The sequence below is a fragment of the Macaca thibetana genome, chromosome 3 (genome assembly GCF_024542745.1).
Source record: "Macaca thibetana thibetana isolate TM-01 chromosome 3, ASM2454274v1, whole genome shotgun sequence".
Classification (NCBI taxonomy): Eukaryota; Metazoa; Chordata; class Mammalia; order Primates; family Cercopithecidae; genus Macaca; species Macaca thibetana.
Window position 1 is genome coordinate 17,284,662 of NC_065580.1, and position 27,317 is coordinate 17,311,978.

Here is a 27,317-nt window from a genome sequence, read left to right on the forward strand (position 1 = left end):
CAATAGAATATTACTCATTCATATAAAAGGAAAGTCTGCCGTTTGTGACAATATGGATGAACCCGGAGCACATTATGTTAAAGTGAAATAAGCCAGGCACAGAAAGACAGATACTACATGATCTTACTTATATGTGGAATCTAAAACAGTCGAACTCCTAGAGGGAGGGAGGAGAATGGTGGTTACCAGGATCTGGAAAGGCAGGGGAAATAGGGAGATGCTGATCAAAGGGTACACACTTTCAGATATAAGATGAACAATTCTGGGGACCTAATGTACAGCATGGGTGGGCATGGGTGTGGTAATTTTTTGGTAATCATTACACAATGCATAGGTATATCAAAGGAAAAAGGCCTCACTGATATCACATTATAGGAGAAAACTACGTGAGAGGCAGTCCATGTAAAAGGAAAATGATACACTCGTGCCCCTCAAGGAGGCTTCAGAGGGACGGCAAATGAGAAATTATTTACATGATAAACATGGGCCCAAAGAGAGACAGGAACCAAGGCAGCTTGATGAGTTTGAAACAAATGTTATTTCTCTTCTCTTTACAGACTTTGATACCTGTCAAGCCTCTTCCATTTACCTCTCTTCACAGATCTCTCCACCACTTTCTCCTAATTCCTTCCCCATTCCCAACCAGAACTCCTGACGAGGGCAATCCAAATGAAAACTAACTGGGGAGACTTGAATGTGTTTTTTCAGCTCAAAGCCTTCTCATGCTGCAGCCCTTTGTAGGTGGGCACACCAATTCATCCTTCCTTGGCCCTTCTCCACAGCCTCCCACCCACACAAACTATGCCAGATAATTCAACAGGGGGTAAAATATTGCTCACAAAATGCAATCACTCACTGCCCACCTTTGCCAGAGATTCAGCATCCTACAGGGGCCAAAAAAAAAAAAAAAAAAAAAAAAAAAAAAACCAGAATAATCAAAGAAAAAGGAGAACTTGTAGGTTACCAGTAATGCAATTATTATCAACTGGGATTCTCAGCCTAGGAGTGTCTTGTTTACAAATTAGCAAGCCAGGTGATAGAATTTCTTTTCTACAGCCTTGATGTTGATCAATTTCCCTTCCCATTCCATGGCTTGTCATTCCTGCCTCTCCAGGCCAGCTAGAGGCTGGCTTTGCTCTCAGTAAAGCAGGACTGACTCAAAACACCTGCTATATTATTGTCCTGGAGGCAGGGCACAGGGGCTGGTTTATTGGGTATTACCCAAGTAGACCAGGTTTTCTTTTTTTTTTTTTTTTTTCGTCACCTGCTGCTTTTTCTCTCTCCCTTGCTATACTTCTTGATTACCCATATTTATGACTACATTGTTTGCCTAGGGAGGCAGCTATGCCATTGCAATGCTTGAGATCTCATGTTATCAGCAGTAATACTGTTAGAAACTTGGACCATTCACCTTTTCATGTATTGTGACTTAGAAGATAATGATTGTGGCTAAGTCTTTAGAATAAGAAAGGTGTAACAATGAGCACAAAAAAGATATTCCAAATTTGGACAACTAAATAATAAGAATTGCATAGTTAACTGATCTGGATGACCCAAGGGAATCCCTAGAGGTGCTACCTATGGCCTCACTATTTTTTTGGTCATGTTGTAGCCTTTTCTTAATTTTTAGCCTCTTTCCATTATGAAAAAATTTTATCTCTGCTTCAGTATATGTTAATCCCACAGGCATCCATCCTGACATAAACCTTCAGGTCATAGTTGAGATGATGTGTCAAAAGGGGGACCCATGTAATCTGTGGCAATAAAGGAGAGGGTTTTCCCTTTAATGCCTGACATATAGTAGGGGTTTAATAAATTGTTTTAGGATGAATTTGGGGAAGTAAATTAATATATTTCAATCATGTTTAAAATACTCTGTATTTGACTTTTTTAAAAAAGCGTTTGAATTTTTTTCTCAATATGTCAGGAGTTGATGCACAGGGGGAAAGCGAAGTTCCCAGGAATAAGATGTGCAAGAAGGAGGCCACCCTTGCATTTCAGGGCTGAGTTCCCTAAACTGTGTGCTTGAAGGAAGTTCTCCCCTTGCAGACACACTGCTGAGTGATAAGGAAGCACCTAGACTCCACTATGACCAGACTGGGTTCTGAGGCCTATGAAATGTTGATGGGAAGAACAGAAGCAGGAAAATCTATCTATTCAAATTTGCAAGAGGTGGAAACTTTTATTCACCTTCCTGGATAGACTGTCTCGTTGTCAAAGTAAAGCTAAGGCCATGGAAAATGAGCTATTTGAGAGTCTGTCGCTCCAAGGAAGAACATGCTGGCCTAATTGTCCCCTCAGTCAGGGGAGAGAATTGTAAAAAAACACTTAAATGGGCCTAAGTAAAGGTCCAGCACATTATTTATTTAAGACTGAATTAGGACTGAGTCATTCCAACTCCGAAAAAAGAATGTTGTTGGATTCTTACATATTTGATGGACCGTCCCATTGAAAACCATTGTGAAGTCTGGTTTCCCAAGCACGAAATGACAATTTCACTGTCAGTCTTTCTAGGAATCTGGCAGAATCCAGGACCGGGATTAGCCTTATTTTTTAAGCGACCTTAGACTAACAGTGGCTCTCTGGGCCTCCAGACAATTGGCCAGGGACTCTGAAAGCCAGAAACAAAGTTGAGAGAACTCCAGGCTGGTGGAGAAAAACAGCTGGCCTTCATCACCAGAATGTGCCCCACAGAAGCAAGAAAGCAGCAAGTGAGGTTCTTAAACGAGGGCCTGCGGGCCTCATCAAGATCTGGAGGAGTCATCTGCAACTTACTACTGAGTGAGAAGGCTAGGCAGTGTCTTTAAGGTCCTGCCAGCTTTAACATTGTATGCTCTCTTTTTCTTTTGTCCAATCTCTCACCACAACTGGAAGTGTTGCCTCAACTACACAGGAGAAAGTTTGCAGTAACTTAGAGAAAACATTATTTTAATCACCAGCGTATGTTCTCTCGCTCCCTGGACAAATCCATCAGCAGTGGCAACACTGACCAGGTCCAGATTGGGGCCGCTGCAGTGGATGTGGATCCATTGAAACCAGGGGTCTCCAGTGCTCCTGACTCCTCACAGCTCTGTTCCTATGACAAGGGTGGTCAGCAAAGCCAGCAACCTTGAAGGGGGACCTTCTAATCTCCCTGCCTGCTGAGAGAGTGTTCAGAAGCAGCCACCTGTCAGCTGCGATGAATCCAATGATAATTACATAAATCATTAACAATACTTGATATTTTCCCATCACATTTCTCATTTCAAACTGCTCATAAAACTGTATCTCATGGGTGGCGTTGCCGGCACAACAGAATTCCAAGGAAAGATTATGGGATAAGTAAATAAAGCCTGGAGGTTGCTTTAAAGCGTAGGAGTCTATTATTAACACTTTCTCCATTTTATTTAACTTTTTCTTCTGGAAGTGTTCAAACATACCAAAAATAGAGAAAATATTAAAATGAATCCTTATGTGTCCAAAACCTAGCTTCAAAAATTATGTATGGCTTTACAGTCTTGTTTCGTTCATACCTGCAACTTCATTGAGGGTGAGTGTTGGGGTATTCTGAAGCAAATCAGTGACAACTTATTTTACCCATGGACACTTTGGTGTCATTAATAAAAACCTCTAGGTTATGCTATTAATTTGAAATCTACTATAAATCTATCTGATGAATAAACTGCTTCTCTTGCCAAATATTCCCATTTGCTAGAACTAGAGATTATTCATCAAAATAGCTGTGACAGTAGAAACACACCACTTGTCTACTCACACAAGACATAGCATTCTTAGACTAGGAATAGGTCTCTGATTTGATGTCCCAGTAATTTAGAGATTGATGATATCCTACCAATAGTTTAAGGAGCATACATTTTAAAACGATGGTATAGACCCACTAGTCTGACCTTCTCTCTGTTAGTCACAGTTGGGCTGTGGTCATTCCCAGATTCCCTAACATTAGAACAGGTAATAGGTCACCTGTGTGACCTCCACCAAGACCAGCCCCACAGCCCCCAGCCACAGAAATAAGATCTCTGTGTGTGTGTGTGTGTGTGTGTGTGTGTGTGTGTGTGTGTATGTGTATGTCTGTTTCTGCCTCTCCCACATCACTCACACACACAGACACACACACACACACTGCCTCGCTGGGAAGAAATGAGCAGATATGGAAGAGACATTCTCAGAGATGGATCTCTACTGTGCTCAGTCTTGACTTATTCACTGTCAGTGCTCCAAGGGATGAGCTCTGGAAGTCACCAGTAACTTGGTCACACATCCCCAGCTACTTCTTCATCCTTCTGATCCAGTCACGAGGTTCCTACACTGAAGTTTTACCTTCATAAAACATTTTATGATTTTTTAAGTATGGTAAAGAAGAATGTAAGCTCTTCCACAGGAGGTAACTACTAGAAACTGATGATAAACTGTGAAAAGTGGCTGTCTCTAAGGATGGAGAAAGGGATGGCAGGGTTAGAAGAGGTGATTGCTGCACGGTGTGTCTTGCATGCATTTGATCATTTAACTTTTTGCTATAAATACATACTCATTAAAATGTTTAAAATCAACTTTTTAAGTGTAATCAAGCAAACACAGAAATGCACATATTTTTTAAACTGGCCCATAAGGTGCTTGAATCTTTTTGCTCCTTCATCTTCATTTCCTGACCTCTAAACTCTGGAGGCCTCTGGGCTGTTCCCCCAAATTTTCCTCTTCTCTGTATACACTCTGTTTCTTGGAATATCACTTAGCCCACAGCTTGAAACACCAACTGTAAGCTGGTAGCCTCTGAATTTATGTCCAAGTCACAGAACTTTAACTTACACTTCAGATTTGCAACTGCCATATCAAATTGCCTCTGGATGTCTAACAAGGCTTCAGTCTTAACATGTCCAAAACTTCCCCATCACATCCACTCCTCCTGTGATGTTTACTATGTCAGGAAATGGAAACAAGTGAGTACTCCTCTTTCTCTGCAACCCCACATCAAATCCGTAAGCGATCCTTTCAGTCCTATCCTGCCTCTTCCCTGAAGGCAACAGCCTCCTCTTCACGGGCATCCCCTGCTCTTGCCCTTGCCTCATTGATTTCTATTCTACACCTAGTAACCAGTGGGATCCTTTTAAAAAGTAAGCCAAGGCCAGGTGTGGTGGCTCATACCTGTAATCCCAGCACTTTGGGAGGCTGAGGCAGGCAGATCACTTGAGGTCAGGAGTCTGAGAGCAGCCTGGCCAACATGGCGAAACCCTGTCTCTACTAAAAATACAAAAATTAGCCAGGTGTGGTGTTGGGTACCTGCAATCCCAGCTACTTGGGAGGCTGAGGCATGAAAATCCCTTGAACCCGGGAGGCAGAGGTTGCAATGAGCTGAGGTGGCGGCACTGCACTCCAGCCTGCATGACAGCATGAGACTCCATCTCAAAAATAATAATAATTATTATTATTATTAAATAAATAAATAATAAAAATAGAAAGTAAGCCAGATGCTGACATGCCTGGAGTCAAATCCTCCAGTGCCTCCCAATTCACTCAGAAGACAGAGCCAGCCCTCACACCAAGGCCCATAGGCCACATGGTCCATCTCCAGCCTGTCTGACTCCTGCCATCTTCCCCATCAGGCATTCCGCTCTAGTCTCCTCACTATTCCTTCAGATGCCAAAATCTTTTTTGCCCCAGAACCTTTGCTCCTCCTGGCATGCCCTTTCTCCACATCTCACTCGCCCTGTCCCTTCCTGCAGGTGTGTGCTCAAAGGTCACTTGTCAGAGAGGTCTTCCATGATAACCCTAAAGAGTACCCATACTCATTCACTGGCCCCTTGCTGTGTCATGTCCCTTCACAGCAAGAATCCTTACATCATACATTATATATTTAATGATTCATTTTTAATTTTGTCTGTCTCCCCCACCCCACCCCCAACAGAATCTAAATTCCATGAGGAGAGGGGCTTAACTCTTATTCGATGCTCTATCTCCATTATCTGGATCAAGTCTTGGCACATGGTAGACTCAATAAACATGTCCAGAGTGAATCAAGTATGTTATATATTCTATCTATCCCCATGATGGACACCACTGCAGAATGGATAGCTTTTATGAGGTTTCAAACTTAATTTTCAGCCCCAATACAAATTGAAGAGGACTAAAAGGGAGGGATTTGCAGATTTTAAATAATGTATTAATTCTTAAAATCTACATCATTTTATGAATCCCTATACCATTTCTGGCACAACCTGAATGTAACCTCTGCAGGATATGATTTACTGTGCTTTAAACTTGGGCCACGCCAACAAGCACCTGTAGCACAGATGACTTGGGAAAGAAATACTAGTGCAGACAGGGCTGATATTATGACTAGTGTGGTCTAATGTGTAAAGTAGATGTTAGGAAATAGGGAGACTGGAGCAGATGCACCCAGGAAGTCCCTGGATGCACTGGGCTTTTGGTACTCTCAGAATCTGACTGTGGAACTTCAATTCCCAGGACAGATAAGGGTATAGATATTCCTTAGACCACTACAAAGATTATTTCTTCATCTTGTCCATTCTTTTTTTTTTTTTTGAGACGGAGTCTCGCTCTGTCACCCAGGCTGGAGTGCAGTGTCGCGATCTTGGCTCACTGCAAGCTCCACCTCCTGGGTTCACGCCATTCTCCTGCCTCCCGAGTAGCTGGGACTGCAGGCGCCCACCATCACATCTGGCTAATTTTTTTGGTATTTTTAGTAGTGACGGGGTTTCACCGTGTTAGCCAGGATGGTCTCGATCTCCTGACCTCGTGATCCGCCCGCCTCGGCCTCCCAAAGTGCTGGGATTACAGGCATCAGCCACGGCGTCCGGCCCATCTTGTCCATTCTTAATTTCATCCCTGTAACACCTCAGCTTGCCTCACAATTTGGATTCCTGTCTGGATCATCAGGAACTAATTATGCATATTAATGATGAATGCAGAGCTACCTATTCCTTACCTGTATGGAACACTATTCCTGCAAGATAGAATAAAATGACTCAGTGATAGAAAGACGCTGTTTCTTCCTGCCTTACATACGGTGAATATGTATTTCTCATGCAATTTGAATGAAAACTCACTTTTTTGAGAAATTAGATAAAATGATTTTAAAGTTCACATGGAAAAATAATAGTCAAAGAATGGCTGAATAATTTTTAGAGAGTAAAGGAACAAGACTACTTGTCATGGAAATAAAAGTTTAAAATATATGTATAATAATTAGTGTGGTACTAGTGTAAGAACAGACAGGTCAATGGTGAGTGATACATACAGAAATTTACTATTGTATTTAAAGGAGAATTATAAGTCATAGGAAGTGAAATAACTATTCAATAAGTCATGTAGGAATTATTGATTAACTGTTCAATGCAAAATTTTTAGTCTTCTTACCACATATCAATATAGGCATTGAATAGATTAAGAAATTAAATGTAGGAAATCAATTTATAAATAAGCAAAAAAGAAAAAAAAAAAAGAGGGCCGGGTGCAGTGGCTCACACCTGTAATCCCAGCACTTTGGGAGGCTGAGGCGGGCAGATCACTTGAGGTCAGGAGTTCGAGACCAGCCTGGCCAACAAGGCAAAACCCCGTCTCTACTAAAAATACATAAATTAGCTGGGCATGGTGGCGTACACCTGTAATCCCAGCTACTAGTGGGGCTAAGGCAGGAGAATTGCTTGAACCCGGGATGCGGAGGTTGCAGTGACCCAAGATCGTGCCACTGCACTCCAGCCTGGGCAACAGAGCAAGACTCTGTCTCGAAAAAATAAAAAATAAAAATAAAGTAAATGTTGATCAAATTTTTGGTGGGGGACCAACTTTCTAAATGTCAAAGCAACATAAAAAGTCACAAAAAAGGCTGGGTGTAGTGGCTCATGCCTGTAATCCCAGCACTTTGGGAGGCCGAGGCGGTCAGATCATGAGTTCAGGAGATCGAGGCCATCCTGGCTAACATGGTGAAACCCCGTCTCCACTAAAAAAAAAAAAAAACACACACAAAAATTAGCCGGGCGTGGTGGTGGGTGCCTATAGTCCCAGCTACTTGGGAGGCTAAGGCAGGAGAATGGCATGAACCTGGGAGGAGAAGCTTGCAGTGAGCCGAGATCGCACCACTGCACTCCAGCCTGGGCAACAGAGGGAGACTCCGTCTCAAAAAAAAAAAAAAAAAAAAATCACAAAAAAACTGATTATGTAGCAAATAAATGGCATTGGAAACATACAATACATTATATTAACAATTAAATAATATTAAATATTATGCCAGACAAAAGATTAATATTCTTATGCATAAAGAACTCATACAGATTGGTAATGAGTATCGGGCATCACAGAAAGACAGTGCAAATGAGCAAAGGACAAGCGAGCAAAGGGCATCACGGACAGACGGTGTGCTGAAGAGGAACCACAATTCGCCAACATGTAGTTTGAAAACATGATCAGAGATTTAATTACAAAACATAAACATGAAACAAAATGTTATTTTCCTCTGACAAATTGGCAAAAACAATTTTAAGTGGCAATACCTCATTTAGACAAGGGTGAAATGAAACTGATACTCATATACACTGGTGAATCAACAATTTGGCAGCACAATCAAGAGAACCTTAAAATTGTGAACGCACTTTAACCCAGCATTGCCACCTTTATCATAAGCCAGCCACCTGAATGGCAGATCACATTTGCCCTACCTGTCTCCCCTCATTCTATATTTCATTTCTTGCCTTGAAGCTGTCTTTCCTGCCTGGCTGTGAGCCTGATGAGAAGGAACGTCTGTTTTCTTCCCAGCTGTCCCAGTGCTATGCGCGGGGCTTAGTATCACAGGGCTTAGTAAAAATGATATTTGGTCAAAACTTTAGGCACAACAAAAAGGGAGGGTCTTGACTATCTAGCAATGAAAGATGGCTAAGTAAATGATCAAACACACATACAACGGAAAACATACATAAGAATGATACAGGCCACTCCATCTCAAAAAAAAAAAAAAAAAGATGCATATAAAAAGTTTCTAAATCAGATCTCAAATTGTTCATATTCTGATGTTAAGGGTAAAAATAACACAAAATGGATATAGAGCATAATTTCAACATGTAAACATAAATACATCTATTTTAAGATATATAGTCCTCCCTCGGTATCTGTGGGAATTGGTTCCAGGACCCCCATGGATACCAAAATCCATGGATGCTCAAGGCCTTGATATAAAATGGCATAGTATTTACATGTAACCTAGGCGTATCATCCTATATACTTTAAATAATCTTTAGACTACTTACAATACCTAATAAAATGTAAACAGTCATTCTATAGTATTATTTAGGGAAAAATGACAAGAAAAAGGCTGCATATGTTCAGTGCAGATGCAACCTTCCTAGGCCTAACTACATAGTACATGTCGGCAACAAGGTAACGTTGCCACCAATGCTGAACCTGTGAATGTGGAGGGCTGACTGTTCTATTATATTTATGTGCCATTCATCATAAAAAAAAAAAAAAATGAGAAGTCTAATGGGGGTACCATGAAGAAACTGTGGCCAGTAAACCTCCCACACGGAGAGATGTGACAAGCAAGAAAACGTGCTTGTCTCAACTGGGTCACTAGGTGAAAGGAGAAAAAAATCTTGCCTAAGAATGTGAACTACAAGTCAGTATTGAAGCTAGGTTGTGTGGTTGAATGAACCTCAGTGGAGAATTTATTCAAGGCAGTCTTAGGTTGGTGGTGCCTCCAGATGGCTAAAAAAAGCAAGTCAAAATGTCCTCTATGAGAACTAGACCTCAGCAGGGACTAGCAGCAATCGTGAGTCACTATGGCAACAAATAAAAACTAAACATTTTTGCATCCTAGAATTGATGAAATAGGATCAGCAACATCTTAACAGTGGCCAGCTCAGTGGTAAGATTATAGATCAAAGATAGTTTTCTGTATTTGATATAACATAGACATATTCAGTATTTGGGAAAGTAAAATAAATTTTCAGTTTTACACATATGGTGTCCTAGGTGAAATCATTTTGAAATATTACATCATACTAGGGTCCCTGAATATGATGGCTCCTTCCTCTCTTCTTTTCGTCAACAGCAGAGCTATTCTAATAGCTAAATTCAATTAGTTCCCTCCCTATCATCTTGTGAAATTCAGTCACCAAAGAGGAGATAACTGATGGTCAGGTATAATACCTCCATCAGACTGTGAATGCATGTGCTAAGAGGGATGTCATCACTGTCATTAACATTTTTGAACACCTACTAGGTCCAAGATGTTAGATAAAGCCTGACAAGAGGGCCCATTGCACAGAATTGTAAGTCTCTACTTTCATTCATATATTTAATTGACAAGTATTCGTTGGACACTTGTTATGCACTAGGAATTTAAAGAGACATTGTGGCTGATAAGCCAGGATATACACACAAATGAAGACTGGAGAAGACCATAGGCTTAGGGTTTGGAAATTTTGCTTTTCTGTTTATATAAAAAACTGATTGGGAGGGGAATTATGAGTTTATTTCCTGGTATATACACAGCTTGAGAGTATTAAATCTAGGATGTGCTGGGGGGTGGGGGCGGTGGAAGATGGCTATTCCTACAAAAGCTCAGGACAAGGAAGTCCCTTCAGGGAGAAGGAGAAAGTCCATCATCCCTAAAGCTAATGGCTTTGGAAATTGTTTATTCTCTATGAACCTCTACTTTATATTTAAAAATAAAATTTTGAATGCCTCAACCTGAAAAGCTTTGGCTATGGCCTGATCTTCTGAAGTAGTGGGCTTTGGAATCTGGCTTGGAGTAGTTTGGATATAGTCTAGTCTGGTGTGCTTTGAGTGAGCCAGATAATGCCCTGGCCCTGGTGTTGGCTGGACCATACCTGGGGCTCCTCATCTATTTCAGTGACTGTCTACATACTCCAGGGAACGAGCGTTGAATGGTCACTTACTTGCCCTTGTAAACTTGCCCTTGTAAGGTCGGGAAAAGGCTGAACTAAATACGTAAATAATGAAAGTAGACCCTGTTCTTGGGTGTAAAATGCTGCATAAGTACATTCTTTATTGTTATATCACAGATTTTAGACTAGAAATGGCGGCCTAGGGCAGTCGTTGGTTATCTCCTTAGGGATACGGGTTAAATCACATTATCATTGCACTGCTGGCGTGTAGGACATGGATGTTCATAAACATCCCCTGGAGTAACACCCAACACATAGCTCTACTGAGTCCTTTTGAGAACAGGCAAACCGTGGAGACTTGCTGAACCCTGGATGAACTGTGTACCTCCTCCGCTTGCCACCTCCTTCTTTCCATTTTAATAGCTCTTCCTATTTTTATACACATCTCTTCTTAAAGAGTTGCTTAGCTGCTAGATTTACCTCAAGGATTGAGGCATTTAAAATTTATTTTTAAATATAAAATGGGGGTTCATAGAAAACCCCTAATCAATTTCCAAAGCCATCAGCTTTAGAGCTGACTTTTCTCTTTCTCCCCTGGGCAACATTTTCCTGATCTTCTGAGGGAATATCCCTCGCCCCACAAACGCTCCAGCATCTCCTAATTCCCTCAAGTTGTATATATACCAGGAAATAAACTCATACTCCATCCTAATCAGTTTGCAATATACAAGGAAGAGCAAAATTCCCAAACCTTAACCCTATGGCCTTTTCAGTGTGTATTGATGGCTATATTGCAAACACCTGGGTAGCCAGGGCGCCTTTGCTTCACTCCGCTGCTTAGAAGCAGATTCTGCCACACATCCAGGGTTATGTAATACATATCTGTCACGGTCCACAGGACCAGGGGACTTTAAAAAATAATGATGACATAAAAACTCACAGTGGTAGTTATACCACGGAACCCTAGGTGAGAAGGCACCGCCACCCGCACACAGGTGCATGCACGCAAGGATGAACGTTCCGGCCGCACGCGTCCCACACACGGACGCGCACACCGGCGCCTCCCAACTGGCTGGCGGTTCCCGAAGCCGGTTCCGCGGACGCCTGCTCCGGCTCCGTGGGAAAGGCGCTTACGCGGCGGGGCCCCGGGCAGCGCCAGACCCGGCGGGCGGCGGCGGCATTGGCGCGGCCAGGCGAAAGGGGTTCCCGTAGCCAGCCCGCCCCGCCCCTCGCGCCCGCGGCTCCGCCTCGCCTCGCCATGGTGGAGCAGGGAGACGCGGCGCCGCTGCTGCGCTGGGCCGAGGGCCCCGCCGTCTCCCTGCCGCAGGCCCCGGAGCCGCAGGCGGGAGGCTGGGGCCGGGGCGGCGGCGGGGGCGCCCGGCCGGCGGCGGAGCCGCCCCGGAGGCGGGAGCCCGAGGAGCCGGCCGCCCCGGAGGTGCTGCTGCAGCCCGGGCGCCTGGAACTGGGCGACGTGGAGGAGGACCAGGTGGTGGCCGTGTTCGTGGTCACCTTCGACCCCCGCTCGGGTGAGGGCCGCGCCAGGGCCGGGGGCTCGGGGAGGGTCGGGGTGTCCCCGGGCTTTGGGGGCGCGGGGGAGGGGCTCGGTGCGCGCGCACCTGCCTTCCCGGCCCCGCACCCCGCACCATCGGCGGCCCCGGGCTCCCGGGCTCGGGGAAGGGCGGGGGTCGGCACGTCCCCAGCTCCCTGCCTCGGGGCGCAGCCGGGTCCTGGCGCCCGGCCTCTCGGAGCGGCCCCGAGGGCTTTGTTTCAGCCCCGCCGACCTCCCCTCCCCTCCCCTCCTCTCCTCTCCTCTCCCCTCCTCTCCTCTCTTCTGAGTCCCAGCCCCACAGTGGTGTTCGCACTTCTCCAGTGACAGGAGATCCGGTTTGTGGCCGCGTTGGGTTTTGTTTTCTTTTCTTGCGGGCTAGAAGGTTTTTCACGTTGAGCGGAGGAAACCCCGCCAGGCGAGCGCCCTGAGCTCTTCGGCCTCCCCCTCCCCCTCGCCCTGCTCGCTCTAGCTCCCCGTAGCTTCCTCCTGGGTAACTTTCCTAGCGGCCAAGTTCACTTTCTCTGACTGCATTATTTTGAGGAATTAACGCCGGGAGCATTAAGAGATGGGGCAGAGGGTTTCAGCAGAAGGCTGATTAAAGGAGAAGCCTCCCCGATAGGCTGTCTTTCGGAGATGCTTGGAGAATTAAAGCCTTAGCCCACATAATCTTAGTCTAGCCACCCAGCAGAGAGGTGTGCATTTTCCAGGTGGGAGTCCGCGGGGGATAGAAAGTGGAAGAATGACCCTGCGCGCCCAGGAAGCCTTGGAGGGTCAGCTAGGGACTTCTGACTCTGAAAGCGGCTGTGCTGTTCGGTGTTGGGGGAAGGAGGTGTCATCGCAGGAGTCGTGGTGTCAGGGCTTAAGGAAACCCAGGTGTGACGGTCAATGTCTCCAGGGCAGCTGCTGGAGTGTGGAGTGCCTGTTCGTGCAGGAAAATATTGGCTGCTTTCTGGGATGAGGTGGGACGGAGTGGGGAAAAAAGGGGTTAGGATCTAGAGAAGGGGAATCCAGTATGGCAGCTGAGGATGGGTTCCAGGCCGGTAGCTTTGGGGTTTTCAGCTGTGGGACACAGGGAGAATGTGGGATTCACTGTGGAGCTCCATTTGTAGGGACAGAGTTTGTGGGGAGAATTCAGGCCTTTGTGACTTCTGCTTATTCCTTTGCCCCATTTCCATGGCTTTCAAACTTTTTTGACTGACCTATCATGTGAAATTAATTTTACATCACAACCAATATGCTCACATACATACAGTACTTACGTAACTGAAACAGACATTTCATGAAGTAGTGCTGACTCCTTCTACATGTAATGCATTTTTTTTTTTTTTTTTTTTTTTTTTTTTTTTTTTTGACAGTCTCACTCTGTCGCCCAGGCTGGAATACGCAGTGGCTCTTTTTTCTTAAGTGTTCATCAGACATGCTGATTGACTCGCATTTGAGATTCCTAGATACCAGTAGTTTGAAAAATATTGGTCTTTTTTGACCAAAGTAACCCGTAATACTAGACAAAAACCAATACTTTGTAACTAATCATATTCCTTATACCATACCCCATCATTTACAGGTAAACAGCTACCAGCATTTGATTTATCCTGGGAAGTATTTCAGAGTAGCTAGAAGGAATGGAAAGGGCACATTCACACGATCTGATTTAATATTGGTAGCTCCAGTGGTAGAGTCTTAGGGAAGGGAAAGAGAAAAGAAAGTCTTATACTAATCACAGACAGAGTGATAGTTGATAATCTGATAATTGATCAATTATTGATATTGGCCAATTGACATTTGATATTTATTACAAATATTTGATATTTGATATTATTACACCAAAAGGCTAGTACCTGCCCCCATTCCTTGTCAGTCACAGGCAGTGAGCATGGCTTTGTGAATTTGTGTATACGGAGTGTGTGTGTGTGTGTGTGTGTGATGGTTTTCAGACTAAGGCTGCTGTGCAAAGAAGGGATTGTAACAGATACTTAGACACTTTGTGCAGGCATTTTACTATAATGCTGTTTGATTTATTCTGATCACTGCTCTGTAATTTGAGGATCATTTATGCTCAATTTATAAATGAGGGAACATACCAGGGATGCTTAGGTAATTTGGGAATATTAAGTAGCCAATAAATACTTGACTGTAAGTCGCATTGTCCTTCTAGTATACTATGCTGCCTGAACCCCTGGCATCTGATCCTTATCCAGGGATGGATGAGGAAGGAGGAAGAGCGAGCGCAGTGTGAGAGGGAGCACTTGTAACTTTTTTTTTTTTTTGGTGGGGGGAAAGCAGTCCTTTCCTGCCCATAAATGTGTTTGTCTCTTGTCATCTATCCTAGTCCTAAATGGCACTTCGCATCCTGTAAAAATACTCTGATAGACCTTGTACCATATAATTTTATTTTGTATATATCTTAAAAGTAGGAGATGTAGTGAATGAATGCTACTGAGCTTCTGAGAGCCTCAAGGTTAGCACTAGAATAGGGCCTCAGAGAGTGTGGGATGTACCCCTTGTGTGATGGTTCCGGTGGAGTGAGGCCCATAGTGGCACAGTGAACTGGAGGCATCACTGGCCCAGCATCTTCCCCTCTCTACTGCTGAGGCAGATCTGCTGTTTGTTCCTATTTAATATTGGCCCACCCAGACTTTTGCCTCTCCTTCACCTGTGTGCCCAGTAAAGTGAATATTGACTTCTTTACCAAAATTAGCATATTGTCGAAGTTCTTACACAGGTGTGATTTGTCTGCCGTTTAGTTTCTCTCGCTGACCTGCCTGCTTAGCCACTTCCCCATGTCTCTCCCACCTGTGTCCTCGGTTTCCACTCCTAGGAGATCCTTCCTCCCCCCACCCCACACCCACCTCAACCCTCCCCACCCCGTCACTTACTGCCCGGGCCATGGTATTTTGTGCATCTTCCCATGTAATGTGGATAACTATTGGCATGTGTCCAAATCAGTGTGTGTGCATTAGAGAGAGGGAGAGAGTGAAAGAGGGAGAAGAGAATTCATAGCCGTGGTACATTTAGGAAGCAGAGTAAGAAGGAAAAGGAGAGGTGGATCCTTGTTAGAAGGGGTGTGTGTGTGCGTTTGAGCGGGAATATATGCAGTGATTCTCTGACTGAGGTGTGGAAATAAAAGTAATCCTTTTGCACTTTTAGATACAAGTTTTGGAAAGCTGGGCTGGCCATCTGTGGGAAGAATCAGAGAAAGTCTTAAAGCTTATTTCCATCAGATTCATGGATTGAAAATTATGGTTGTTGAGTCTACAAGTGACTTAAGAACAGGGGCTTCAGGTTCAAAGCGAGGCTTACGCGTACACTCAGTCCTTATCTGGAGCAGGGGGCCCTCGGATGGTGGTGCTGATCATCTGGGCCACAAAGCGGCTATTGAAACCAGACCCAGATGCTAACTTTGCAAGCTGGGTGGAAGATGCTGGAAGCCAGAATATTGCTTTTTCATTTTGTTCAACCCCATGATTTAGAGCCTTGATTTTAATTTTACTTTTGTTATTTGGGTTTCTAGTAACATTTTCTTAGTCTGCTTGATTAAAGGAAAGGATATTGTCACACTTGGGGAACACCCCTGCCCCCAGATGGTGGCGAGGGCGGTTTCACCGTGTGGCTGAGGACGTGTGTGTGGGCAGGATGGAGGCTGATGAAGCTTTGAACATATAATGTCTGGGCATCTGTGCATCTGCCTCATTAGACTGTTTCTTTATAAGAGATTAACTTTACACTGCCGCATTTAGAGTTTTATTGTGGGTGTCTGGGAGAAATTCCTGTGCTCTGTGTGTTTGTACTGGGGCAGCTTGCAAGAGGAGGGGTAAGGTGAGAGGCAGATCACCTGCTGAGGTTTTCAAGCTGTTTCTCCCTTTCTTCTTGGGAATGAATTTCTACCTGTTCCTCAGCCTCTAGCCAGTGCCCAGAGTACATCTAAACGCCTATTTAATGTATCTAAGTGCTTCTATGTTTATGTCAGGTGAGTATATTTAAAATCACACACGCTAATTTTAATCTCTATAGATTCCCTGTATAGTCTATGAAACATAAGCATTTTTTCTTTTTTAAAACAATGGAGATGATGGAGGCCCAGTGAGATTAGGGCTAGGTCTGGTGTCTGAGGCACGACTTGGAGCGCTGCCCAGGTCATCTGACTCGTGGCAAATAATAAATGGCTCCAGCAATGGGTGGGAAAGTGACAAAGTAGAATGCGAATGGAAAATTTGGAGGACAATTTTAAGATGCAAACAACAGTCGTAAGCATGGACAGCTCAAATGCAGGCAAAGAAAAAGCCAGTTCTGATACCCGGCCAGAAAGTCTCGTAGGAAGAGAAACTGTCATGTCCGCGTCCTTCTCCTGTATTTACACCAATTGCCAGTGGAATACAATTGTGGTTCTTTTGCTTAATCCTTCCATGGCAGAATCTTTCCCAGGTGGTTGGTGATTCACCTGCTTGTGGTTTTCAGGGAGAAATCAGTTTGTAGCCATCTGCTGTGAAGTCAGTTTCTTCTCTTGAAAATTGAGGAGGGGAAAATAAAAATGGTAATTGTAATACCCACCACTTCCTGAGTGCCTACCGTGTGCCAAGGACTGTGCCACATGTTTCAACAACCTGCCTCTGATCCTCCCAACGGACTTCACCATAATCATGAGAAAAACAGCTGCACCGAGCCATTAAGTTGTCTAAAGTTAGGGCCAGAGTCCAAGTCTACCTGCACCCCTTATCCACACCACACCACCACCCAGTGGAGAATGATATGGGATCTGTGAAATGGAAGGTCTTTCTTTGTAAAGTGAATGCATTGGAATTCAGCCATGGATTGGCATATAGCTGACTTTAAATCACTAGGATTAGCTTCTTCCTGACTCAGCATTCTTTATCCTGTTGCTTTTCTCTTTGCCTTGTATGTGCTCTCAGCCTAGGTGGTTTAAAGACTGTTTCAAACCATGTCAGACCCAAAGTCAACTCACGTGGGTTATTTACTTTTCTGGTGTTAGGGTCTGAACCAAATACTCTTTGGAGGTTTCCATCTGTGGGATCTGGTGGCCCCTTTAGGTGGTTATGTGAAGGGAATGTGGTGTTGGGACCTGGAATACTCTTGGTTGCCTGCCTTTATTCCTGAAACAGGATTTGTTTTGACTTCCTGATTAGAATCTGTATACACAGATGGGAAGATGCCCGTGGAAAGAGTAAAAACCCAGGCACGTGCTGGGGTGGGAGTTCTACTCCTCAGGTCAGAGGAGCTGGAAGAGGATCTCCAGCTGAGGCAGTCTCTGGATAGGAAATGAAGAGCTCAGGAGGAAGTGCTTGCTTGGGGGTCATCTAACAGAGGAGGAAAAAGAAATGGACATATTTCCTATTAAAAAGAGATTGTTTTGGTTCAAGATCATTGCTTTCTCTATTTTAAATATTTTGAGGTGAACTTTCTAGCAGACCACAGTTACTGCAGTTAATGTTCGTTATCCATAGGAAATAGTGATGAATTTTAAGACATCTGGGGGTTTGGTCATTTCTCCTTTAAACAGAAGTAGTTTTGGAAGTCAGAGGCAATTGTCAACCTAGATAGGACAGCCTACATCTGGCCTAGCCCGTGGGCTTATAAAACCCCAGCTCTGGGAGGCCCTGGTGCACAGAGCTGTCAGGCTGACCTTCGGAGCTGTGGAGTGGCAGGGTTCGGACCATCTGTACACCCTCAGCCAGGCGCGGCACTGGCCTTCTGTCTTTCCCTGGGTAACTGAGCTGCCAGCCTCATAGTCTGTTAGTCCAAGTTCCTTTAAACACAGACATATTTGCCTTTGCATGAGCTCAGCACCTGGCAGGCACCCTGCTGCCAGGTTGTGCCCCACCAATATTTGTTCAATAACCAGCTGAAGCTCCACAATGCATATTGCTACATTTGTAGAGCCCGTGGTCGTTGTGTGAATCCCTCCTCAGAAGTTGTCTTTGCAGTAGAGGCTAGGAAGTGCCTATAAGTACCCGTAATAGGCCCAAGTCATGGTGCAAGATGAGAAAGGACACGGAGATGGAAGGAGAGCAAGTTAGAGGAGAAAAGGGCACTTGTCAGTGGCGACTCCTCTCTTTGATGGACTAGCCATGAGATGACCTCTTTTGTTGAACCTTCCAGGCCCCAGCTCCCTGGCTGAGTTCTTAATACAGTGAGGATATTTGGAAAACCTAAAAGCATGAAATGTGAAGACTGAGCCTGGCATAAGTAGCAGTCAGGATGAGTTTCTTTCTGGTATTAAATGGCATCCCATAAGGATGACTAATTATGCAAAATCACTTTACATTAAGCCTCCTCAAATTCCATATGTAAGCTGGTTTTCATTTGTAATGTTTCTGTAGGATAGCCTCAAGCCCTGATAGCTCTTCATTCCCTATTATCTGTGGTACATTGCCTCAATTATTTTTGGCTTTTGCAAAGTCCTTTATGCTCTCCTTATGTTTTTACACGTTGCTATTATTTCAGTTATTTTCCTCAGTTTGTAAGTTGAAATGTTTTGAGAAGTTGAAAGAATAGTACAGTGAAAACCTGTATGTCTTTCACTTAGAGTCCCCGTTTATTGACATTTTGCCCCATTTGCTTTATTCTTATATAGTCACTCCCCGTATAACATGAAATATGTGTTCCAAAAATCATGAACTAAAAATCATAGGGCTTCTGAGAAAAACTTTGTCAGTGGCACATTTTTTTTTTTCTTTTTTAAAGATAGAACCCTACCAAAAACTATAGGACAGTTTTGCATATGATAAATGGTTAAGAAATACATAAATACTCAGTAAACATGGAACTGTACCTTTAAAAGACCTGGTGTTTGTATCTGGAGGTGAGTGCTGAAAGGATTGAGCCTGTGAATTACTATGTGTGGTGGGAGGAGGGTTGTCTGAAATCAGAGGCAAAACTGTGACGCTGGAGGTGCATGGCATGGCTCAGTACGAGGTGACCTGAGGTAGCGGGTTGATGCTTAAGGTGGATGTGTGTTGTAGATTCCCACACGGCTTGATTCAGCTGGGTGTAGTTTTCCACATTCACTTTGTGTTTTTCATGATTGAAATCATGCATAAACAAACGTCAAATTCCCTAATACATCAGTTGCTTTGGAACAGATTCAACAAGCATTATAGCAGAACTGATTGTCTGTAGAGATATAAATAGACTTTTATTTTTTTGCTAAACTATTTGAAAGTAAGTTGTGGATGTCATGGCATTCATTTCTAAATTCTTCAGTATGGGCTGGGCGTGAATATGTATACCAATGCCTGTAATAACACTTTGGAAGACCGAGACAGAAGGATTTCTTGAGGCCAGGAGTTCAAGACCACCCTGGGCAACATAGCGAGACTTTGCCTCCACAAAAAATGAAAAAATTAGCCAGGTGTGGTGGCGCATGCCTGTAGCCCAGCTGTTTGGGAGGTTGAAATGGGAGGATCATTTGAGCCCTGGAGTTAGAGGTTATAGTGAGCTATGATTGGGCCACTGCACTCTAGCCTGGGCAACCCTGTCTCTTAAAAAAAATAAAATACAATACTTCAGTATAAATCTCCTAAGAATAAGGCTGTTTTTCTACATCACCATAGTATCATTGCCACTCTTAGAGTAGTTAATTTAGGTTAATTCATCAATTAGGGTTTTTCCCATAACTAATATATTTTATTTTTAGAGCAACTTTAATTTGACAGAAAAATTGAGCAGAAAGTACAGAGTTCCCATATACTATCTCCCCCTCACTGTTACACAAATAATTTCCCTTTATTAACATCTTTCATTAGTGTGGTGTATTTGTTATAATTGATGAACTAATATTGATACCTTATTTATTTAGATCCATAATTTGCATTAAGGTTCACTGTTGTACAGTTCAATGGGTTTTGAAAAATGCACGATGTTATATATCCACCCTAACAGTATCATACAGAATAGTTTCACTGCCCTAAAGATCTGTGCTCGACCTATTCATCCCTCCCTCCCTGTTGATCTTTTTATTGTCTCTATAATTTTGCCTCTCCCAGAATGTGACATAGTTGAAATCAGACAGTATGTAGCCTTTTCAGACTGGCTTCTCTTACTTAGCGACGTGCATTTAAAGTTCCTCCATGTCTCTTCATGGCTTGAGAGCTCATTTTTCTGTATTGCTGAAGAGTATTTCATTGTGTGGACGTCTCACGTTTTGTTTATCCATTCACCTATGAAGGACATCGTGGTGGTTTTCCAGTTTTGGGCCATTGTGAATAAAGCTGCTCTAAACATCTTTGTGCAGGTTTTGTGTGAATGTAAGTTTTCAGCTCATTTGGATAAATACAAAGGTGCATGGTTGCTGGGTCATATGATGATATGTTAGTTTTGTAAGAAACTGCCAAACTGTCTTTCAAAGTGGTTGTGCCATTTTATATTCCCACCAGCAGTGAATTCCTATTGTCCCACATCCTCATCAGCATTTGGTGGTTTTGGTGTTTTGAATGTTAGCCGTTCTGATATGTGTGTCATGCTATCTCATTGTTGTTTTAATTTGCAATTGCTTAATGAGCATATGAAAAAATATTCAACATCATATGTCATTTGCCACCTGTGTATCTTCCTTGATCAGGTGTCAGTTCAGATCTTTTATCCTTTTAAAAAGTTGGATTGTTTTCTTATTGTTGAGTTTTATGAGTTCTTTGTATAATTTAGATAACAGTCCTTTATCAGATATGTGTTTTGCAAATACCTTCTCTCAGTCTGTGGCTTGTCTTTTCATTCCCTTAATAGTGTCTTTCATGGATCAGAAGTTTTACATTTTAATGAAGTCCAGTGTATCCATTTTTCCTTCATGAATTGTGCTGTTAGTGTTATATCTGGAAACTCATTGCTAAACCCAAAGTCACCCAGATTTTTCTCATGTGATATCTTCTAGAAGTTTTATAATTCTGCATTTTACATTTTGGTTTACTATCCATATTTTAAAAAATTATTATTATTTTAGAGACAGGGTCTCACTCTGTTGCCTGGGCTGGGATGCAGTGGAGTGAGCATAGCTCCTTGCAGCCTTGAACTTCTGGGCTCAAGTGATCCTCCCACTCCACTCTCCCAAGTAGCTAGGACTACAGGCTCATACCACCATGCCTGGCTATTTTTAAAAAAATTTTTTGTAGAGACAGGATCTCGCTATGTTACCTAGGCTAGCTGCTTTCCATATTGAATAAATTTTTGTGAAAGGGGTAAAGTAGGTGTCTAGTTTCATATCTTTGCATGTAGATGTCCACTTGTTTCAGCACCATTTATCGTAAAGACTATCTTTTCTCCATCGTGTTGCCTTTGTTCCTTTTGCAAAGATTACATGATTTATTTGTGTAGGTCTGTTTCAAGCCTCTGTATTCTGTCCTATTAATCTATTTGTCTGATATTTCGCCAATACCTACTCTCTTGATTAATTTTATAAGAAGCCTTGAAGTTGGGTGCACTGTTCATCTTCTAATTTTATTTTTCTTCAGTATTATGTTGGCTATTTGGGGTCTTTGCCTTTCCATGTAAGCTTTGGAATTAACTTGTCAATATCCACAGAATAATTTGCTGGGATTTTGATCGGGATTGCATTGAGTCTATAGCATAAGTGAATATGAAATTCCCTTTGCTCAAATTGCTCTCAAGTACATCTGTTGCATTGACACAAATCCAGTAAGTGATAAAAGTAGAACTGACTATATACAGATCTGGATATGCCTTTTTTTCCTGAACCATTTGAAAGTAAGTCACAGATATGATAATATGTGACTCCTAAATGTTTGAGTATAAACCTTCTAAGGATAAGAACATTTTCCTATATAACTATAATATTATTACTATTTCTAGGGTAATTAACACTAATTCATCAGTTTTTTTAAATGCATGCCCTTAATAAATCTGTTAATATATATATAATATATAAATCTGTTAATATATAATAAATATAAGAAGGGAAGAGTGGATATTGAAGGACAGCTTGCATACCTGATATACCTATATTTCTTTTTTTAAAAAAATACCTTCTATAAAATGAGTATCTTAAGAGACTCCTTTAAAAAATCTTAAGATACTCCTTTAAAAAAGATAATTTGGGGAAACATTAAGCACTGTATTGATCTCATGGAGATTCACGATGCAGAGTGGCATATTAAAGGCTCTGAGAAGTTCTGCAATAGAGGAATGTGTCTAGCTTTGTTTAAGCTAAGATAACTTGACCAAAAAAACAGACATTTTACAAAATTTTGTTTTCTTTTTTGCAGAAGCCCTATTAACATAAGCTTGGGAAATACTACTTTGGGAATCATTGAGAGTGTCTTAGTTTGCAGTTATGCAAACATTCTTAAAGCAATTCTATTCCTAGGGATGTAGTAGAAATGTGCATATTGTGATGGTCAAAGTTCAATCAAAGAAACAGAAAAACTAGGAGATACATAAAGGAGTTTGTTGCAGGGATTTGGTTTTATGCAACTGTGGGAGCTGTTAGACAATCTATATAAGGCTGTTATTTGTGTCTGCTGTTGGAATTTGAAGTCTACTGGGCAGACAGTTATGAAGGAAGAGAGTAAACCTGTGAAGAAGAAAAGGAGAAGCAGGAGGAAGAGGAAGAATAAGAAGCTGAAACTCATGAAGATAGATGGGAACTTGGATCAGGCTGTTACTGTATCCAGCTTTGGTGATGTGGGTGTCTCCTAAGGAGAAGCTGTTGCCCTTTATTATGGAACTAAACACACACCTGGCTTAGGAGTCGGAGAAGCTGAAGGAAGATCAAGGGATGGTGGCTGCAGCATCGTCAGGGCTGGCTGCTGCCCCTCACCACTGTGGTAAGCCTGCAGAGAAGCAGCTATGCAGTGGACCTTCTGCACCGACCTTACAGATGCAAACATAACATGGCTATTGATTCACTTCCAAATCTCAGCTGGAAGCATGCAAAGAAGGGAAATTCTGAGGAGGATAGTTCAGCCTAACCAGGCCAATGCATTACAATGCCACTTTACACTATTACAGCAGATGGCAAATACAGGATTGTTTACAGCAGTGCCCGTTGCTGTAACTTCACATTGGAAGTAACCTGAATGCACATCACCAGTTAAGCAGGTAAACTGCTACATGCATATGATAGAAGTACTAAATGAACAAACTATTGCTACACACATCAGCATGGATGACATAAAAGACATAAAAGAATATAAACTATAATTACATTTGTAGAAACTCAGAAGAGGCTAAGCTAATTCATGAGAGAGGGTTAATGACTTGGAGGCTCTATGAGGGAGGGTTCTGATGTACAAATAATGTTCTTTCAGCTTCTTAATCTGGGTGCTACTTACACAAATATGTTTACTTCGGGAAAATCCATTGAGTTGTACTTTGTGCACTTTTCTTTTTTTAAAATTTTAAGTTCCCGGATAAATGTGCAGATGTGCAGGTTTGTTACATAGGTAAACGTGTGCCATGGTGGTTTGCTCCACCTCTCAACCCATCACCTAGGTATTAAGCCCTTCATGCGTTAGCTATTTATTCTGATGCTTTTTCTTCCCCTTCCCCACCGACAGGCCCTGGTATGTGTTGTTCCCCTCCCTGTGTCCATGTGTTCTCACTGTTCAGCTCCCACTTATGAGTGAGAACATGGAGTGTTTGGGTTTCTGTTCCCATGTTAGTTTGCTGAGGATAATGGCTTCCAGCTCCATCCATGTCTCTGCAAAGGACGTGATCTCGTTCCATTTTATGGCTGCATAGTATTCTGTGGCGTGTAACCACGTTTTCTTCCTCCAGTCTACCGTCGATGGCTGCATAGTATTCTGTGGTGTGCATACCACGTTTTCTTCCTCCAGTCTACCGTCGATGGCTGCATAGTATTCTGTGGTGTGCATACCACATTTTCTTCATCCAGTCTACCGTCGATGGCTGCATAGTATTCTGTGGTGTGCATACCACATTTTCTTCATCCAGTCTACCGTCGATGGCTGCATAGTATTCTGTGGTGTGCATACCACGTTTTCTTTATCCAGTCTACCATCGATGGCTGCATAGTATTCTGTGGTGTGTACCACGTTTTCTTTATCCAGTCTACCGTGGGTAGCTGCATGGTATTCTGTGGTGTGTAACCACGTTTTCTTCATCCAGTCTACCATCGGTGGGCATTTGGGTTGGTTGCTTGCCTTTGCTATTGTGAATAGTGCTGCAATGCACATCTTGGCACTTTTCTATACTTACGCTATACTTCAATATAACATTTGGGTAAATAAAGTTTTAAGACACTAAGTAGTCATGAGCGGGCTGGGTTGGAGGAAAGAAGCTAAGTTTGAGCTAGCTGAACCCAGTAATTTGTGGCGTGTGGGTAAACAAGGCAGTGAGTATTAGAAGAAGCAGGTTGGTTGAGTATGAGGAGGACAGAGCCTATCAAGATTCATTGTAGCTCTGTCCCAGACTGTCCCTTTCGTCTGCTGAGCATATACTGCCACTGTGCAGGGTGAGGAGCATGTACAGAGGCCCAAGCAGGGGCTGTTATCGCTGCCATGCATCAGCAGAATCACCCTGTGGCAGGGCAGGGAAGATGGTGATTCTGTGGACCTAGGGTAGCCCCTGGCACCTTTTAAAGCTCGCTAGCTGTCCTGATACATGCCACAGGGAAAAAATCCACTGGACTGTGGAGGTAATAGAATGGATGGTAGGGGAAAATATAAGAAAGCGTGGGGGAACTTGGTGCTTAAAAAGCTCATCTTATGCCCAAGGTCACCCCTCTTTCTTTCTGAGTACTTTTTCTTATCTTTGACCCTGACAAACATAACATTGTTCAAAGCTTTGTGTTTTATGAACTCTTAATTCCTTTTTCATGCTTTTCACTTTAGTGAATTGACTAAATGATCGGAATCATTCCTCTTTTGAAAATAAACTATTTGAACGTGCCTTGGGCTGCTGAGTGTGGGATTCGGCAGTGCTCTATGATAACTACCATGTCCTGAGACTAGATTGTATATTCCCTGATGCCCTGAACAATTATCTGAAAGTGTTGTTTGACTGGGATTATTGATGGTTTTTCTAATGCCTAGCAAATTAGGATTTGGAGTGTTAATAAGAAGTTTGTTCTGAAATGAAATCTCACAAGTAGCTTAGTGTTTTGCTTTAAACCCTTTTGAATATGCATGAAAACAAAAGGGAGTATTCTATAGCATTCTCTCAAGACTCCAGATAACACTGCTATTGTGTAGTTCCCTGATTCCCACAGCCTGAGGCATGCTTGTACTTTTAAAATCCTACCTTGGCCTGGGGTGGTGGCTCACGCCTGTAATCCCAACACTTTGGGAGGCTGAGGCAGGTGATTCACCTGAGGCCAGGAGTTGGAGACCAGCCTAGGCAACATGGTGAAACCCCATCTCTACTAAAAATACAAAAATTAGCTGGGCCTGGTGGCGGGCGCCTGTAGTCCCAGCTACTGGGGAGGCTGAGGCGGGAGAATGGCGTGAACCCGGAGACGGAGCTTGCGGTGAGCCAAGATCGTGCCACTGCACTCCAGCCTGGGTGACAGAGCGAGACTCTGTCTCAAAAAAAAAAAAAAAAAAAAAAAAAAAAACTGGGTGTGGTGGTACACACCTGTAGTCTCAGCTACTCGGGAGGCTGAGGCAGGAGAATCGCCTTGAGCTTGGGAGGTGGAGCTTGTAGTGACCCAAGATTGTGCCACTGCACTCCAGCCTGGGCAACAAAGTGAGACTCCGTCTCAAAAAAAAAAAAAAAATCACACCTTATCCTCTGTCATAACATTGATCCCCCTGCACTATAACTGCTAATCTCCTCTAGATCTCCTCATTTCTCTCAAGAATCTAATCTCAATGAGGTCAGGGATTTTGTATCTCCAGCATCTGGCTCAGGAGAAACCAAATAATTAATGATGAGTGAATGAGTCCCAGAATTGTGGAAGCAAATATCATTGGCCCTTGAAGAAGGACCTCACTTAGGAGAGAGAGGGGGAGGGAAACAGAGTTACATTGGTCAAACAGGTAGGAAAAGCACTAAAATATTCTATCATGGAAATCTAGGAAAAAGAGGAGAAATGTTTGAGGAATTAGCAAATCCTATCTAGAGGTGAATGAGAATGAGAATTTAAAAAATGTTTTGGGATTTTTCCCAGTCATTAGTGGCTATAGATAGAATCAAGATCTCAAGGGATTAAGGAGAGAACACGAGATAAGGAAATGAGGGCGTAAGGTTAAAAAAACATGCAGAGAAGTGAGGCCACGAAAGGCAGATTTGGAAGTGGTTGAGCAGAATGACAGAATCAAAGGCAGCGTCCTTCTGAGGGAGGAGAACAGTGTTTGAGGGCAGAGATGGGAGGTTCCTTCAGTGTCCGTCTCCAGGTCCTCTGGTGTCACCCCTGCCGGTGATGGAGGAGCTGAGCTCTGAGCATCTCGCTGGTCTGTGTCAGGCTGAGTCAGCAGTCGGTTTATTGAGAAGCCATGTGTGCTAAGCCCTGTACTAACCCATTTTCTTTGAATGATGTTGCATCTTCCTTTTCCTACAGGGAACATGGTAGAATGGTGCTTACCTCAAGATATTGACCTCGAAGGTGTTGAGTTCAAGTCTATGGCCAGTGGGTCCCATAAAATACAATCTGATTTCATGTAAGTACTTCTGAACTGGAGTCTTCTTCGTACCATTCCCCCCATCTCCACACGCTCCCCAAAGCAGAAGGGCTCTTATTAGGAGGTCTTCATGTGCTGTGTGTAAATGCCTTGAAAATACGTGGATAGTTTTGTGTTTACATCATTTTTCTAGCGAGATGTCTAGCTTTCATCAGATTCTCAATGGGCTTCATGACCTACAAATCTTAAGAATCCCTACCTGTAGAGGTTCTCTCAGTGTCTCAGAAATTACATGGGCCTCACCTGAGGTTTGGTTTTAATGAAAGTACACGGCTTCAGCCCCGTGTGAGTTAACTGAGGACATCT

At 43.0% G+C, this 27,317-nt stretch overlaps 1 protein-coding gene across 3 annotated transcripts in view; it reads left to right on the forward strand.

The window, feature by feature from the left end:
- DENND11 (DENN domain containing 11) overlaps positions 1-27,317 on the forward strand; it is an 85,481-nt gene that overhangs the window by 30,566 nt on the left and 27,598 nt on the right. For 2 of the 3 annotated variants that reach the window (XM_050782260.1, XM_050782258.1), the window contains exon 3: positions 26,891-26,990. In XM_050782260.1, the coding sequence (XP_050638217.1) occupies positions 26,891-26,990 (100 nt within the window). Of the gene's footprint in view, positions 1-12,114; positions 12,383-26,890; positions 26,991-27,317 lie in introns of those variants that run through there. The other variant, XM_050782257.1, reaches the window with a different exon arrangement.